Source organism: Octopus sinensis, linkage group LG5, assembly GCF_006345805.1.
Source record: "Octopus sinensis linkage group LG5, ASM634580v1, whole genome shotgun sequence".
Classification (NCBI taxonomy): domain Eukaryota; kingdom Metazoa; phylum Mollusca; class Cephalopoda; order Octopoda; family Octopodidae; genus Octopus; species Octopus sinensis.
The window spans coordinates 104,329,897-104,344,596 of NC_043001.1; the positions used below are offsets into that span (position 1 = coordinate 104,329,897).

A 14,700-nucleotide genomic window follows, 5' to 3' on the forward strand; every position below is an offset into this window, starting at 1 on the left:
ACAGGAGCGTCTGGCAGCACTGGCAACAGCCATGCTCAAATGTTGTTTTTCACATGCTGGTAAACCAATGCTGGCAACGATCACGCTCAAATGGTGCCACCAGCATGGGAGCCAATCCATGGCCCTGGCAACGATCATGCTCAGATGTGTTTTTAACATTCCACTGGCATGAGTGCCAATCAGGCGGTACTGTCATCAGCCACGTCAGCAATTTTGATTTGTTTACACTTGCCTCAATAGGTCTTTGTAAGCAAGCAAAGTTCCTTGTCCAATGAATGAGGGGTACTCATAAGTGGGTCGGTTACACCCCACATCATATATATTTATATATATGTATATATATATATATAATAATAATTTGAGGGAATATTATTCCTAACTTACAGGGAAAAATTCAATTTAGAAATAGTAAATCAAATTTCCCCAAATATAATATATATATATAAATTAGAAAAAAACTACCTTCTATCAATTCAAAAGGAACAATTAAATTACACCATCTAGAAAATTACATATAATAGAAATATTAAATATAAAATAACAATAATATACCGATGATTAAGTAATGTGCAAAATAATAACTAAAACATATATATTTGGTAGAATAATGACACGTGTTTCGTGGCTGTATCTAAGAAATGATTATATTAAAAAAAGTAATAGTAGTAGTAAAATCACTTTGATATAAATATAGCCACTCATCAGGTTAAAAATAAACTACAATAATAAAATAATTAATAAATATATGTAAATAATCTTTTAAAATATAAATATATTCTTTAAAATATATGTATATATATATATATATATAATATATATATATATATATATAATATATATATATATATATATATATCTTACGCACTAATACTCTCTCATACACACACACACACACACACACACCCTTATACATACTAATACATACACCAACCCTATACATACACACATCCAGACCCCTCCCACGCACTTTTAGCTGGTCCCTCAACCCTTTTATCAACCCTATTATCTCCCCTTATTTCGCTCTCGTGTCTCATGTTTGATCTTTGACCTCTGGCCGAAATCAGATCGCCATGTTGATTCGTTAGCTACTGCACGCATTTTTTTTCTCTCCTTCTTTCTGTGTTTTTCTCTCTCTGTGTATCTTTCTGTTGAAGAGCGTAGGCTCGAAACGTTAAAGACTTGTTTTATTTATATTTCCTGAGCGCCATACTAATACAATTGTTCGTTTGTTTTCCACCTGCCTTCGTCTTTTGTTTATTTTCATAAAGCTTCCCGTTATATATATATATATATAAAATACTAAATATACATTAAGTGAAAACTAAATATAATACTTTAAATTATACAATACTTTAAAATTAATTAACATACACAATGCTATTACAAGCCATTAATACTGGAATTAAAATAAGAAATGGTTCAAATATAGACACTCTCATTAAATAAACTAACTATATAATTAATATATATGTGTAGTTTCTATAGATTTAAAATATCACTCAATAATATAGTTGACCAGAATATCAATTAATATAAAACCTAATTTACTTAAATTTAATACTACTTAATAAATATACCACCTAATTATTAAATAATATATTGTCTAACAAAATTAATTCTCAAATTAAATTAAATGTAATACATTAGATCCCTTTATTAAAAATAATAATAAATCATTCTAAATAAACAGATATAATAATTAATAACTATCATAACTTATAACTATCAATATATATAAAAATGATATAATGGCGAAAATTATTTACTAATGAAAAGTAAGAAAAACATCTAAGCCTCATAAATTAAAGAAAGGTGCAAAAAATATTAGAACAAATAAACAAAACACTATGAAGACATTCAACCACAACCAACAGTCCACTATAAATCCAGTCAATAAAAATAATAATAATAACAACAACAATCAAACTGAATAAAATACAAGTTCCAAATAATATTGATAAACAAACAATGTTACGAAGTTTATCGATTAAATTAATTTATCTGGATCTTAAATGTATAAAAATAGGTTTTAGCGTCTTATTAATATACCCAATGCTATTACTAGTCATGAATAATACAATCAAAAATAGGAAATGGTTCAAATATACACAAACCCATTATATAAACTAACTATATTATTAATATATATGTAGTAGCTACAGATTTAATATTTCGCACGATAATAAAGTTGAACAAAATATTAATTAATATTTTAGTCTAATGAAACTAATTCTCAAATTTATTTATATGTAAAACGTTAAATCCCTTTATAAAAATACATAGATATCATAACTAATAACGTTTGTTACTAATAACTATCAAGAAACTATAAATAAATAATAATATTTCAACAACAATAATAACAATAACAATAATAATAATTTCAAACCCAAAACGATTCAAAATCCAAATAATATAGATAATATATAAAATGTAACTTAACTTGTTGAAGGAAAAATGTAACTGAATTTTAAATGTAAAAAAATAGTTCTTAGCGTTTATAAAATTTAACGCACGAAGACTTTGTGCAAACAAATAGAATAAATTCTCAATGAAAATGGCAAATCATTTTAACACTCCAACTCATTGAGAAATAACACTTGAAAAGAAAACAGATATATAAACAATCAACATTAAAATTCAAATGGTGCTTTTTAAAAATTTTATTTGTATTTTTAAGTGATGTAAACTTTTTTATTAACAATATATTTTTATAGGAACAAAAGAAAAATAACACTAAAAGTACAAAAAAATCAAACTATTGAGAAAAAAACCCCACAAGCACCTCACAAAGGTAATAAAGAAAATGAAGAAAGAGGGTGGGGATCAAGCAGACAATGGGGGTGGGAGCAATGGGCATGACCACAAAGATGTTGCTGTGGAGAATGGCTAGTGATAACCACTACAACAGCTATTGCACTTCACAGGGTCCACCTTCAGATGGGCTACAGCTATCCTGACTCTACTATGGAAACTGACAATGTGAAGTTTGAGGACACTCAAGATGTTGACAGCAAAGCAGCACAGACTGATAGCAGCTGGCCAGACTCTTATATTTGTTTACTTTTCTCTCCTCTGCATTACAGGTGAGTTTACAGCTGATGCAGAAAGACTGGAGGTGAAGAACTTGTTGCAGCATGTCGTGTCCCAGATTAGATGTCTGACTCCCTTGTATGGAAAGAGGCTTATTCTGCTGGAGTGTTTTATCATTCCCACAGTTAAGACTCAGCTCCAGTCATGTCAAGGACCCTTCTAATTATGTTGTTCAGAGAATGTTGGGCGAACTGGCCTTAACCCTAATTAGATTTCACCTTAATTATCTATAATGAAATGGAATACATGTCTTTTTCATTTTGATACACTTCTGAATTTAACTTTTCTTTTTGTCATTTCAGAAATAAATGGTACTTTAAAAATGAATTTATAATAGAAATAAAACATAAAAATTAGCGTTGCTATCTTTCTTCTATTAACATAGAATGTTCTGCTAAAAATGTTCACTTTATTGTGTAAAATAATCCACAAAAAAGAGTAAGGATATTATCTCTGTGATGCATCTTGCAAACCATTAACAATGAAGGGGTAGACTGGACTTGAAAGCAGGTAAAGAAATATACCGAGAGAATAAGTTATGCTGAATTTTAATCGTTATAGTATAGCTTTAGTTAAGCTATACACAAAAAAAATTAACGGAGACCCAGGATGTGTTAGTGAAAGATTTATTTAGTTGAATACGAGGGCTATAAGTGTGTGTTTAAGCTATCTCCCTCAGGGTTACAGAAAACTATCTCCCTCGGATTATTACTTGTTCCCCTCTACGGCTCCTGGTGGTTGCAATGTTTCATCAACCAAAAGTAGGAAGAAACTTCACTGAAGGAATTCTTTATCTTGAAAGACAAGAACTGGTATCAACATGGAATCAAAGAATTGGCAGAAAAGTGACTTCAGATGGTGCAGCGTGATAGCCTCTACTTTGAATGTTAGGCTGATTTTGTTGTAACTTGATGAAAAATAGCAAATAAGTTATTAAAACATTGCAAAGCTTTTGATTCAACACGATACTTTCTAAAATGTGGTGCTCCAGCATGGCTGAAGCCACATGGCTGAAATGAGTGAAAGAGTATAATAATCCTATAGATTAGTCTTTCAATAATTCATTATGATATAAACTCTGTTGATTATAATAGAAAAACAATGTTAAAAAAATTAAGAGATTTAAGAGGTTATTCCACTTTGAAGAAAAGTGGGATTGAGAAAAAAAAAAACCTTGCAGCAATTAAGCATCGACTTCCATCTCTTCTTCTTCTGCTGCTTTTGCTGCTGCTTCTGCTGCTGCTTTTGTTGCTGCTTTTGCTGCTGCTTCTGCTGCTGCTTTTGCTGCTTTTGCTGCTGCTTCTGCTGCTACTACAGCTTCTGCTGTTCTTGCTGCCGCTTCTGCTGCTTCTGCTGCTACTTCTGCTGCTTCTGCTATTTTTGCTATGATATCTGCTGCTTTCGATGCTGCTCTTTCTCCTACTACTGAGCGTATATCTTGTGCCACTTTTGTTGCTTCTGCTGATTTTGCTACTGCTTCTACTGCTGCTTTTGTTGCTTCTGCTGCTTTTGCTGCTGCTACTTTTGCTGCTGCTTTTGCTGTTGTATTTTCTGCTGCTGCTTTTGCTCCTGCTTCTTCTGCTTTTCCTGCTGCTTCTGCTGCTGCTCTTGCTGCTACTGCTGCTGCTGCTGCTTCTTCTACTACTAATTTTATTGAGTTTTTTTTTGCTGTTTCTGCCTCTTCTTTTATTGCATCTTTTATTGCTTCCGTTGCTGTTTTTACTGCAGCTTTTGCTGTTTCCACTGCATCTGCTGCTGATTTTGTTTCTGCTTCTTTTGCTGCTTCTTTTGCTGTCTTTGTTGCTTCTTCTACTGCTTCTTCTGCTTCTTTTGCTTCTTTTGCTGCTTCTTTTGCTGCTTCTGCTGCTTCTTCTGCTGCTTTCGCTGCTCTAGCTGCTGCTTTTGCTGCTGCTTCTTCTGCTGCTGCTCCTGCTTCTGCTGCTGCTTCTTCTGCTGCTGCTTTTACTGCTGCTGCTATTATTTCATCTATTTTCGCTTCTTCTGCTGCTTTTGCTGCTTTTGCTGCTACTGCTGCTGCTTTTACTTTTTTTGCTTCTCTTTTGTCTTCCGCTTCATATATTTTGGTGTAAAAATTTCGAAGATAAAAGTGCATTCTGTCAACAGGGCATCTATCATCCATGCGATCTTGAAAATTATATCTCAGTTCTTTATCCATATATTGTGGCTTGAAAGGTCTCTCTCTGAAATGTGCAATGATAATTAGATTTTAAACAACAACAACAGTAAAAGAGAGAGAACGGTGGACAGCAATAACAACAACAACAACAACAACTACAGCTCTTCAAGAGGAGGAGTCTATGGCAGCTGCTGTGTTTGTTTCCATGGAATCAACAGTGGCAGTTCCAAGAATAAGTAGAATGGAAACATAAAAGTATCTCGTCTATTGTACCACAACCACCAGAGACTGACCATGGTCAAGAATCAGGAGTGGGGGGGGGAATCCACCTCCAGTACAGAAATGGCTACAAGCAGCAGTTCCATTCTTACTATCTTGTACTGGTTCAGAAAGCTAGAAAAGGGTGGGGAAATATTAAGAGAAAAAGCAGAGTGGGGGGGGGGCACAGAAAGAGCCCAGACAAAAGACAAACAAACAAGAAGTCTCCCAGGAAGAGGTGCCAACCTTTATAGAGTGTCTTATTTTTCTAGTGATCTGAAAGGCAAACTGCAGCCTACCTAGTCTAATGCTGATCCTAAATGAGAAACAACTACAAAGAAGAAGACGAAAAGCCAAGTACAAGGTGACTTTACATGATAGATAATTGATAAAGACCATGTCAGTGATCTGTTGACAGAAGTTATTTCATATCCTCTTAGAGCTCAACTTGGTTCTTCATGGCTCAGAACCAAAGCTATACAAGGAAAGTTTTGGAGAACACATCGTCATTGCTGTGGGTGCCTTTTACCTGGCACCATCACCAATGCCTTTTATGTGACACCATCACCTGTGCTTTGCAGTAAATGGTTAGAACAAAGTGACACAGTGCTTTCAACCTATCAGAGGTGGCTTCCTCTTGTATATAATTAGTACTAATTATATACTGTTTATTTATTATTATTATGTACTTTATTGTGATCTTGGTAAATGTTTTATCATATATTTTATTTTTTCTATATGGTATGATTTACATCTATCATTGTTTGAATTACATAATGGTGGTTTTTCTCTGATTTATATATATATATATATATATATATATATATAGAGAGAGAGAGAGAGAGCCACAATTATTTGATTGACCCCTCTCTACAAAAATACGGCCTATTCCCAATGTAATAGAGTTGCCAAAAGATTTGAATTTTTATATTGGAACCCAGTTTGTTCTTTCTTTCATGTTGTCCACATACAAAATAACATCATTAATACTTTTCATGTCACACCCGCAAGAAAAAACTGAAACCACAAAAAAATAAATAAATAAATAAAAATAAAGAATGCCATTTGAATTGCAGGACAAAATATTAACAGTAAAAACAAATAAAAGCACAAATGTTTGCAGCTTGGAAAACAGACGTTAAACAATAACGATTAGCGTAAATATATCCTATGGAAATGTGAATGAAAACAACTTCAGTAGACATAAATATATCACATCAAAAGGCGAATAACAAAATACTATTCTTGAATAACTTTTGAATAATGCACTCTTAATGTGGAACATTTTGCTGAAAGAATGAAAGCATATGGGTATTTTGTCAGTATGACAGGTGCCAGCTTATGGCAAAGCATCACAATAGTGCATAAGGGGAATGTACGTTGTCAAGGCCAAGGAGGTTTTCCTCCTCCCATAAAAGGAGACTTGAGAGTAACCCTGCTAGATATTTTAGACAAATTGTCTTTATTGGGAATGAAAAGCTATATGGCACTATATGTAAGTTTTAAAAGAAAGGAAACGCAAAAGAATAAACCCAAATTGTATGTGACACACCTGTTCATAATACCGAGAACAGCTTCAGCTGGTCTCAAAGTATTTGGGAAAGAAAACAAAAAGCATTTGTTCACCATGGACATATGAGTTCCCATGATACCATAAGACCACAAATCAATATTAAGAACTGTGTTCTACACGCACACACACACACACACACAAACAAATATACATCTGGTGGTGAGTTCTGGAGTTGTGAGACGCATGGGGTCACTCCTTAATTACCATTACTCCCAGATTTGTTCTGAGCTGGAATGGTAGTTCCAGTGAGGGTCCTATCTATGGGTTAAATAGATTCTGCAGGGGTAGAGGAGGATTTTGTTATTTTTGACAAAGCTGTGGGGAAGATACTTTTCCAGATGAAAGATAATCTGACATAAAACTTGCAGTCAAAATAGGTAGCAGCCATCTTGCAGTGTTCATCACTGGAACCTACTGGTTGTCAAGCAGTAAGAGGGGAGGTCAAACACAGATACACACACACACACATGGCTACATATGCACACACATATATAAATATAAGATGGGCTTCTTTCAGTTTCCATCTACCATAAGGCTTTGATTGGCCTGAAGCTATAGCAGAAGACACTTGCCCAAGGTGTCATGTAGTGGGACTGAACCCAGGACCATGTGGTTGGGAAGCATTACATCATATATGTAATATGTATGTATGTATACACACATACGGTCATCTTTCTATCAAGTCCACAACCTGAGAACAGCCAGTCAACATAGACACAATGACAAGTGAGTGTTGTGAGATAGCTGTAATAAAACACTAGAACACGGATGTGTAGATATGTGCTGTATACTATAGGATAGTAATGCTTAAACCAGTCTTTGAAAATATGATGGTATCATTTAGCTTTGCATATGTTTCTCAATTGGGACTGGCAAATAAATAAAAGAACCCTTTTTATAAAGCCTTTTTCACACATTTATCTTGATGGCAAATTACAGTGATCTTATCTTCATGGGCAGCATCCTGGCAGATTATAGGAATTCAATGTGTGTGTGTGGAGACAATATTTACATATCGCCTGAGGAAACACAACTAGATCTCATAATGCATAGAAACAGTTACATAATCAAGTACCTGCACAGCTAGAGACCTACAATATGTGGAAACAATTGTAGCGATTAAAAAATAAATGTCCAACCATACCTGTATTGACCCCAATTTCTTATATTTTCTATTCACATGCAAATGCAAGCCTGGAAGTATGTATAATACTACTACTGGATAGCACAGGGTGAAATCTGAAGGTGGACGACCTTTATACTGTACTCTACTATGTTCTTAACAGAATATACCGTAACTATATATATATATATATATATATGCACAACTGGGGAACTCACCTAATTTCCTTCTCCAGACATCCCTATTACCCATCATTTCTCTAATTGCAGTATTTTGTTGTTGTAAATGAATGTCAGTAACCAACAGTTACACTACATTAAGAAACCCATTCCATTCTGGACCTTCTTCCCTATTTGCTCCCCCCCACCACCACATCAGTGAGCATAATGCCACCCTCCTCTTCTGTAGGAAGAGTCTTGGTCTGACGTCAAATCTGCCTACTTAGCTTGGTTTATACGACTTATGTTTAATATAAACACTTTAGAGTTACTCCAATCACACTACAGTGGTAAGAAATTCTCAAGAGAGCTGAACAGCAGAAGGTCTTCAGAAATGATCCCTGCCCTTGCCTTAGGCAAATGTTCTGGCCCTTTACTTCTAAGAATCTAAAGAGACCTGGCTGTGTTCAGATCGTGACTCCTGTGTACTATTCTGCAAGTTTCCAATCACACTGCTTAATACACAGAGTATCCCGAATAACTTCCTCAACTTTACAAATAAATGCATGAAATTTTTGATACAATATAAAGGACATAATCGAAATTAATATGCACAAGTCAAATTTTGTGACACCACTACATCACATATGAAAAACGACATTGCTTAAATGGCAGCCATTTTCGGCTTCATATGCCCATGCTCTTTCCAAAACTTGCCCCACGACACCCTCAAGAGTTTCAGACCCCACTTCTCTGATTTCTCTATTGATGTTCTCCTTCAGTCGCACCAGGATCTCCAGTTTGTTGATGTTAATCCTCTCTTTCAGGTATCCCAACAAGAAAAAATTCTGGCTAGTCATGTCTGGGGAACGTGAAGGCCAGTTGACATTGCCGTAGCTGGAGATTATTCTCTCTCCAAAACACTGCCATAGCAACTGCATTGTTTCTCTTGCGGTATGGACATTTACCCCATCTTGCTGGAACCATGTGTGGGGTCTACTTTGAATGACCAGGTGCAAAAAAGGTCTCAACCATGGTTCTGTACTGTTCTCCAGTCACTGTGACAACATTTCCATCATTTGGTGTAACTGAACAAGAACATCAATAGAGAAATCAGAGAAGTGGGGTTTGAAATTCTTGAGGGTGTTACGGTGCAAGTTTTGGAAAGAGCATGGGTGTTCAAAGCTGAAAATGGCTGCCCATCTTAACAATGTCATTTTTCATATGTCATGTAGTGGTGTTGCAAAATTTGACTTATGCATATTAATTTCTATTATGTCTTCTATATTGTATCAAAATTTCATGCATTCATTGGTAAAGTTAAGGGAGTTTTTAAAAATTGAACCCCATCAGTAACTTTTGGGACACCCTGTATATAACTCAAAAATATAAAAACCAACAAGCAAGTAGCAATGTGCTCATGCAATCTACTAGAAATAGCAGCCAAATATTTGCGATCTAAAGAAAGAAAAGACACACTGGATAATGAGGGCCTAGACATAAACAAATCTAAAAAAACAAAAATGAAAATAAGAGTCCATATAACATGAGGAGTGGATGATATTGTAATGGCTGACTACTCAGCACTGACCTTGGGCTAAATAAGAAGAACATTAAAAAAAAATGTGAAAATGAATAACATACCCTCTCAAGGCTTTTCTAAGATTAACCAGCCAATCATATCTAAACATTCCACCATCGAAGAGGACACCGTTTTTATAAAGTATCAGATCCTGCAAAAATAATTTTAAAAATGGAAGAAAGTAATTCAGAATTTAAAGATTAGTTGCAAAATTACAAGGAATTTTTGGTTCTTTTCATAGGATTGAACTGTGCAAAGACTAAATGGAGGGAAAGGTCAAACTTAAAGGAACAAAATTTATAAAAACATATAATGTATATACTCTTTTACTTGTTTCAGTCATTTGACTGTGGCCATGCTGGAGCACCGTCTTTAGTCGAGCAAATCGACCCCGGGACTTATTCTTTGTAAGCCCAGTACTTATTCTATCGGTCCCTTTTGCCAAGCCGCTAAGTGACGGGGACATAAACATTGTCAAGCAATGCTAGGGGGACAAACACAGACACACAAACAAACACACATACATATATATATATACGACAAGCTTCTTTCAGTTTCCGTCTACCAAATCCACTCACAAGGCATTGGTCGGCCCGGGGCTATAGCAGAAGACACTTGCCCAAGATGCCACGCAGTGGGACTGAACCTGGAACCATGTGGTTGGTTAGCAAGCTACTTACCACATAGCCACTCCTGCGCCTATGTGTATATACATATATGTGTGTGCATGTATCATCATCATCTTTAATGCCTGACATCCATGTTGTCATGGGTTGGATGGTTTGACCTGGCTGGCATGCTGTGGCGGGGGGGGGGGGCTGCTCCAGACTCCAATCTGATTTAGCATGGTGTTCCAAGGCTGGATGCCCCTCTTAACACCAACCACTCCAAGAGCGTAATGGGTGCTTTTACGTGCCACCGGCATGGTTACCATTTGCTTTGCGTGACACCAGTATCTCCCACAACTGTGATTATATACATATTTTTACTCTTTTACAAGCTTCAGTCATTTGACTGTGGCCATGCTGGAGCACCACCTTAAAGGTTTTTTTTTAGTAGAAGAAATTGATCCCAGGACTTATTCTTTGTAAGCCTAGCACTTATTTTATCGGTTTCTTTTGCTCAACAGCCATGTTACAGGGACGTAAACACACCAATACTGGTGGTCAAGCAATGGTAGGGAGTCAATAGTAGACACAAAGACACACGCATAAATATATATATACATATATATATATATATATATATATATATATATATATATATATATATATATATATGTGTGTGTGTGTGTGTGTGTGTGTGTGTGTGTGTGTGTATGTACTCCTTTCAGTTTCTGTCTACCAAATTCACTCACAAAGCTTTGGTTGGCCAGAGGGTATAGCAGAAGACACTTGTCCAAGGTACCACTCAGTGGGAATAGAACCTGAAATATGCTGCTGAGAAGTAAGCTTCTTACCACACAGCCATCCCTGTATATGTGTGTGTGAGTATATATATATATATATATATATATATATATATATACATACACACACATATATATTTCTTTATTGCCCACAGGGAGTTAAACACAGAGGGGACAAACAAGGACAGACAAAAAGATTAAGTCGATTACATTGACCCCAGTGCGTACTTATTTAATTGACCCCAAAATGAAGAAAGCAAAGTCAACCTCAGCAGAATTTGAACTCAGAACACAATGCCAGACAAAATACCGCCAAGCATTTTGCCTGGTGTTCTAATGATTCTGCCAGCTCACATATATCATCATCATCATCATCATCGATTAACGTCTGCTTTCCATGCTAGCATGGGTTGGACGATTTTGACTGAGGGCTGGCGAACCAGATGGTTGCACCAGTCTCCAATCTTGATTTGGCAGAGTTTCTACAGCTGGATGCCCTTCCTAACGCCAACAACTCCAAGAGTGTAGTGGGTGATTTTTACGTGCGCCAGGCATGGGGGCCAGTCAGGCGGTACTGGCAACGACCTCGCTCGAATCCTTTTACACATGCCACCAGCACAGGTGCCAGTAAGGCGACTTTGGTAACGATTACGCTCAAATGTTGCCCTTTTACGTGCCCTGGCAACGATCACACTGGGATGGTGCTCTTGGCACCCTACTAGCACGGGCACAAGTGCCAGTAAGGTGACGCTGGTAATGATCACACTCGAATGGTGCCCTTTAAATTCCACTGGCACAAAAGCCGGTTGGCCGCTCTGTCAATAATCATGCTGGTATGGTGCTCTTTGCACCCTGCCAGCACGGACGCCAGTCATCGAACTTGATTTTGATTTTGCTTTTGATTGATATATATATATATATATATATATATATATATATACACACACACATCTTTACCCCCAGTAATTCCCAGGGGTAAAGATGTTCTATTGAATAGTGAAGCATCTGTTTGTGTCTGCTGCCAGCCTCGCCTGGCCCCCGTGTTGGTGACACGTAAAAGCACCATTCGTTCATGGCCGTTTGCCAGCTCTGTCTGGCCCCGTGTCGGTGACACGTAAAAGCACCATCCGTTCGTGGCCGTTTGCCAGCTCCGTCTGGCCCCGTGTCGGTAGCACGTAAAAGCACCATCTGTTCGTGTCCGTTGCCAGCCTCGCATGGCCCCCGTGCCGGTGGCACGTAAAAGCACCATCCGACCGTGGCCGTTTGCCAGCTCTGTCTGGCCCCGTATCGGTTGCACGTAAAAGCACCATCCGTTCGTGTCCATTGCCAGCATCGCCTGGCCTCGTGCCGGTGACACGTAAAAGCACCGTCCGTTCGTGGCCGTTTGCCAGCTCTGTCTGGCACCTGTGCAGGTGGCACGTAAAAAGCACCCACTACACTCATGGAGTGGTTGGCGTTAGGAAGGGCATCCAGCCGTAGAAACACTGCCAGATCTGACTGGGCCTGACGAAGCCTTCCAGCTTCACAGACCCCAGTTGAACCGTCCAACCCATGCTAGCATGGAAAGCGGACGCTAAATGATGATGATGATGATTATGATGTATGTACATACATAATACAACATCCAAGAATGTAGTGGGTATTTTTCACATGCCATGACTACAGTCTCACTTGGCTTGATAGGTTAACACAATATACTGAAGCAGTAAGGCAGTAAGCAGACAGAATTGTTACTGAGCTAGGCAACATGCTTTAGCAGCATTTCATCTATCTTTATGCTCTGAGTTCAAATTCTGCTGAGGTTGACCTATGCTTTTCATCCTTTCAGGATTGACAAAATAAGTACCAGTTGAGTACTGGGTTGGTATAATTGATTTACCTACCTCTCCCTTGAAACTGTTAGCCTTGTGCCAAAGTTTGAAATCGATGTACTGAATATCATACTCAATTGTGAGCATGGTGAGTTTTTAAAAGATTTACAAAAAAAAAAGAAAACAGACACATGCTGCATAGAGGCTATCTTTTTCATGTAGCTTCGTTGGATTGTCTCAAGTTCTGAGTTTACTTTGACACTGGTTGGTGACCATAGCTGAGAGCAATAGTCAAAGTGGCTTAGGACAAGCAGACAGTAAATGATGGTGATGATATAGTTTTAATTATTAAAGTTGTAATTAGTTGTAATTAATAAAAACTGTACAATTTTAAAATCATAGCATAAACAACCATGATATAAGACATGTAACAGATTTAAGTTATCTATATGAACAGGGCTAATTAACAGCATGAGTTAAGTCAATTCCATCACAGATTATTAAAGAAATGTTATGGCTTATACAGTTATAGGATATGACTTTAATCACAATATAGTTTTTTAAAAATAAAAATGAAAAAAAAATAGTACAAACCAAATCAACAGGAATACATTGAGCTCCTGAGCTATTTTCAACTAATTCATCTGTTCTTGTTCTAGAATGAAAAAATTACACAAGACTTCACAGTTGCAAATGTAAACTATTTCCAGTTATTATATATAACCTATATATTTTTTTTTTACTCTTTTATTCTTTTACTTGCTTCAGTCATCCAACTGCAGCCATGCTGGAGCACTGCCTTTTAGTTGAACAAATCGACCCTAAGCCTAGTACTTACTCTATCAGTTTCCCCTGCCAAACTGATAAGTTACAGGGATGTAAACACTCCAACATCGATTGTGAAGCGATGGTGGTGGTGGGGGACAAACGTACATATATTGGGCCATCCCATAAATAATGCAGTTTTTTCAATTACATGAATTAAAAGTCAAAGAGGGACGGGATAAACTACCTGCATCAACTTGCTATAAAAGCAGGTAGTAATATTACTGGTCAATATAAAGATCCTCATCTGGGGAAAAAAAAAAATTAACCAGGGTGGGTGTTAACAAGTATGTGGAAAATGAATATGTAAACAAAAATGTGCGCTGATGACCCTCGGGGGTGGAGAGGGGACTTTTGGAAAATTTGCAAGATCCAATTTTTTTGTCATAACTTCCGGTAAAATGGATATATATTGATTTTTTTTAATGGAATCCCACGCTTTTAGTTATGGAGAATCTGATTCGGAAAAAATTTTTTTCAAAAAATTGCATTTTCAAAATTTCAATTCCTCCACCATTACTTTTCACTTTTCCTGGAAATTTTTTTTTTAAATTTAAAATTAAAATTTGAATTTGTGCTTATTTTTTTCCATATTCTTAGTCTCCATATTTTCCCACATAGACTGATGGGAAAAAAAAATTCTAAAAAAAAAAAAACCACTTTAATTTCACATGAATTACTTTGGGAAATTACTCTGAAAGATGAGTAGATTGATTACATTAAGTTATTGCA

The 14,700-nt window shown here is 36.5% G+C and overlaps 1 protein-coding gene across 1 annotated transcript in view; it reads right to left on the bottom strand.

Moving 5' to 3' along the window:
• Positions 1-2,995: 2,995 nt before the first annotated feature.
• LOC115212235 overlaps positions 2,996-14,700 on the bottom strand; it is a 323,796-nt gene continuing 312,091 nt past the window's right edge. The window contains exons 86-88 of the mRNA XM_036502985.1: positions 13,738-13,798; positions 9,987-10,075; positions 2,996-5,294 (exon numbers count right to left, since the gene is read on the bottom strand). Of these exons, the coding sequence (XP_036358878.1) occupies positions 4,277-5,294; positions 9,987-10,075; positions 13,738-13,798 (1,168 nt within the window). The 3' untranslated portion in view covers positions 2,996-4,276. The remainder of the gene's footprint in view (positions 5,295-9,986; positions 10,076-13,737; positions 13,799-14,700) is intronic.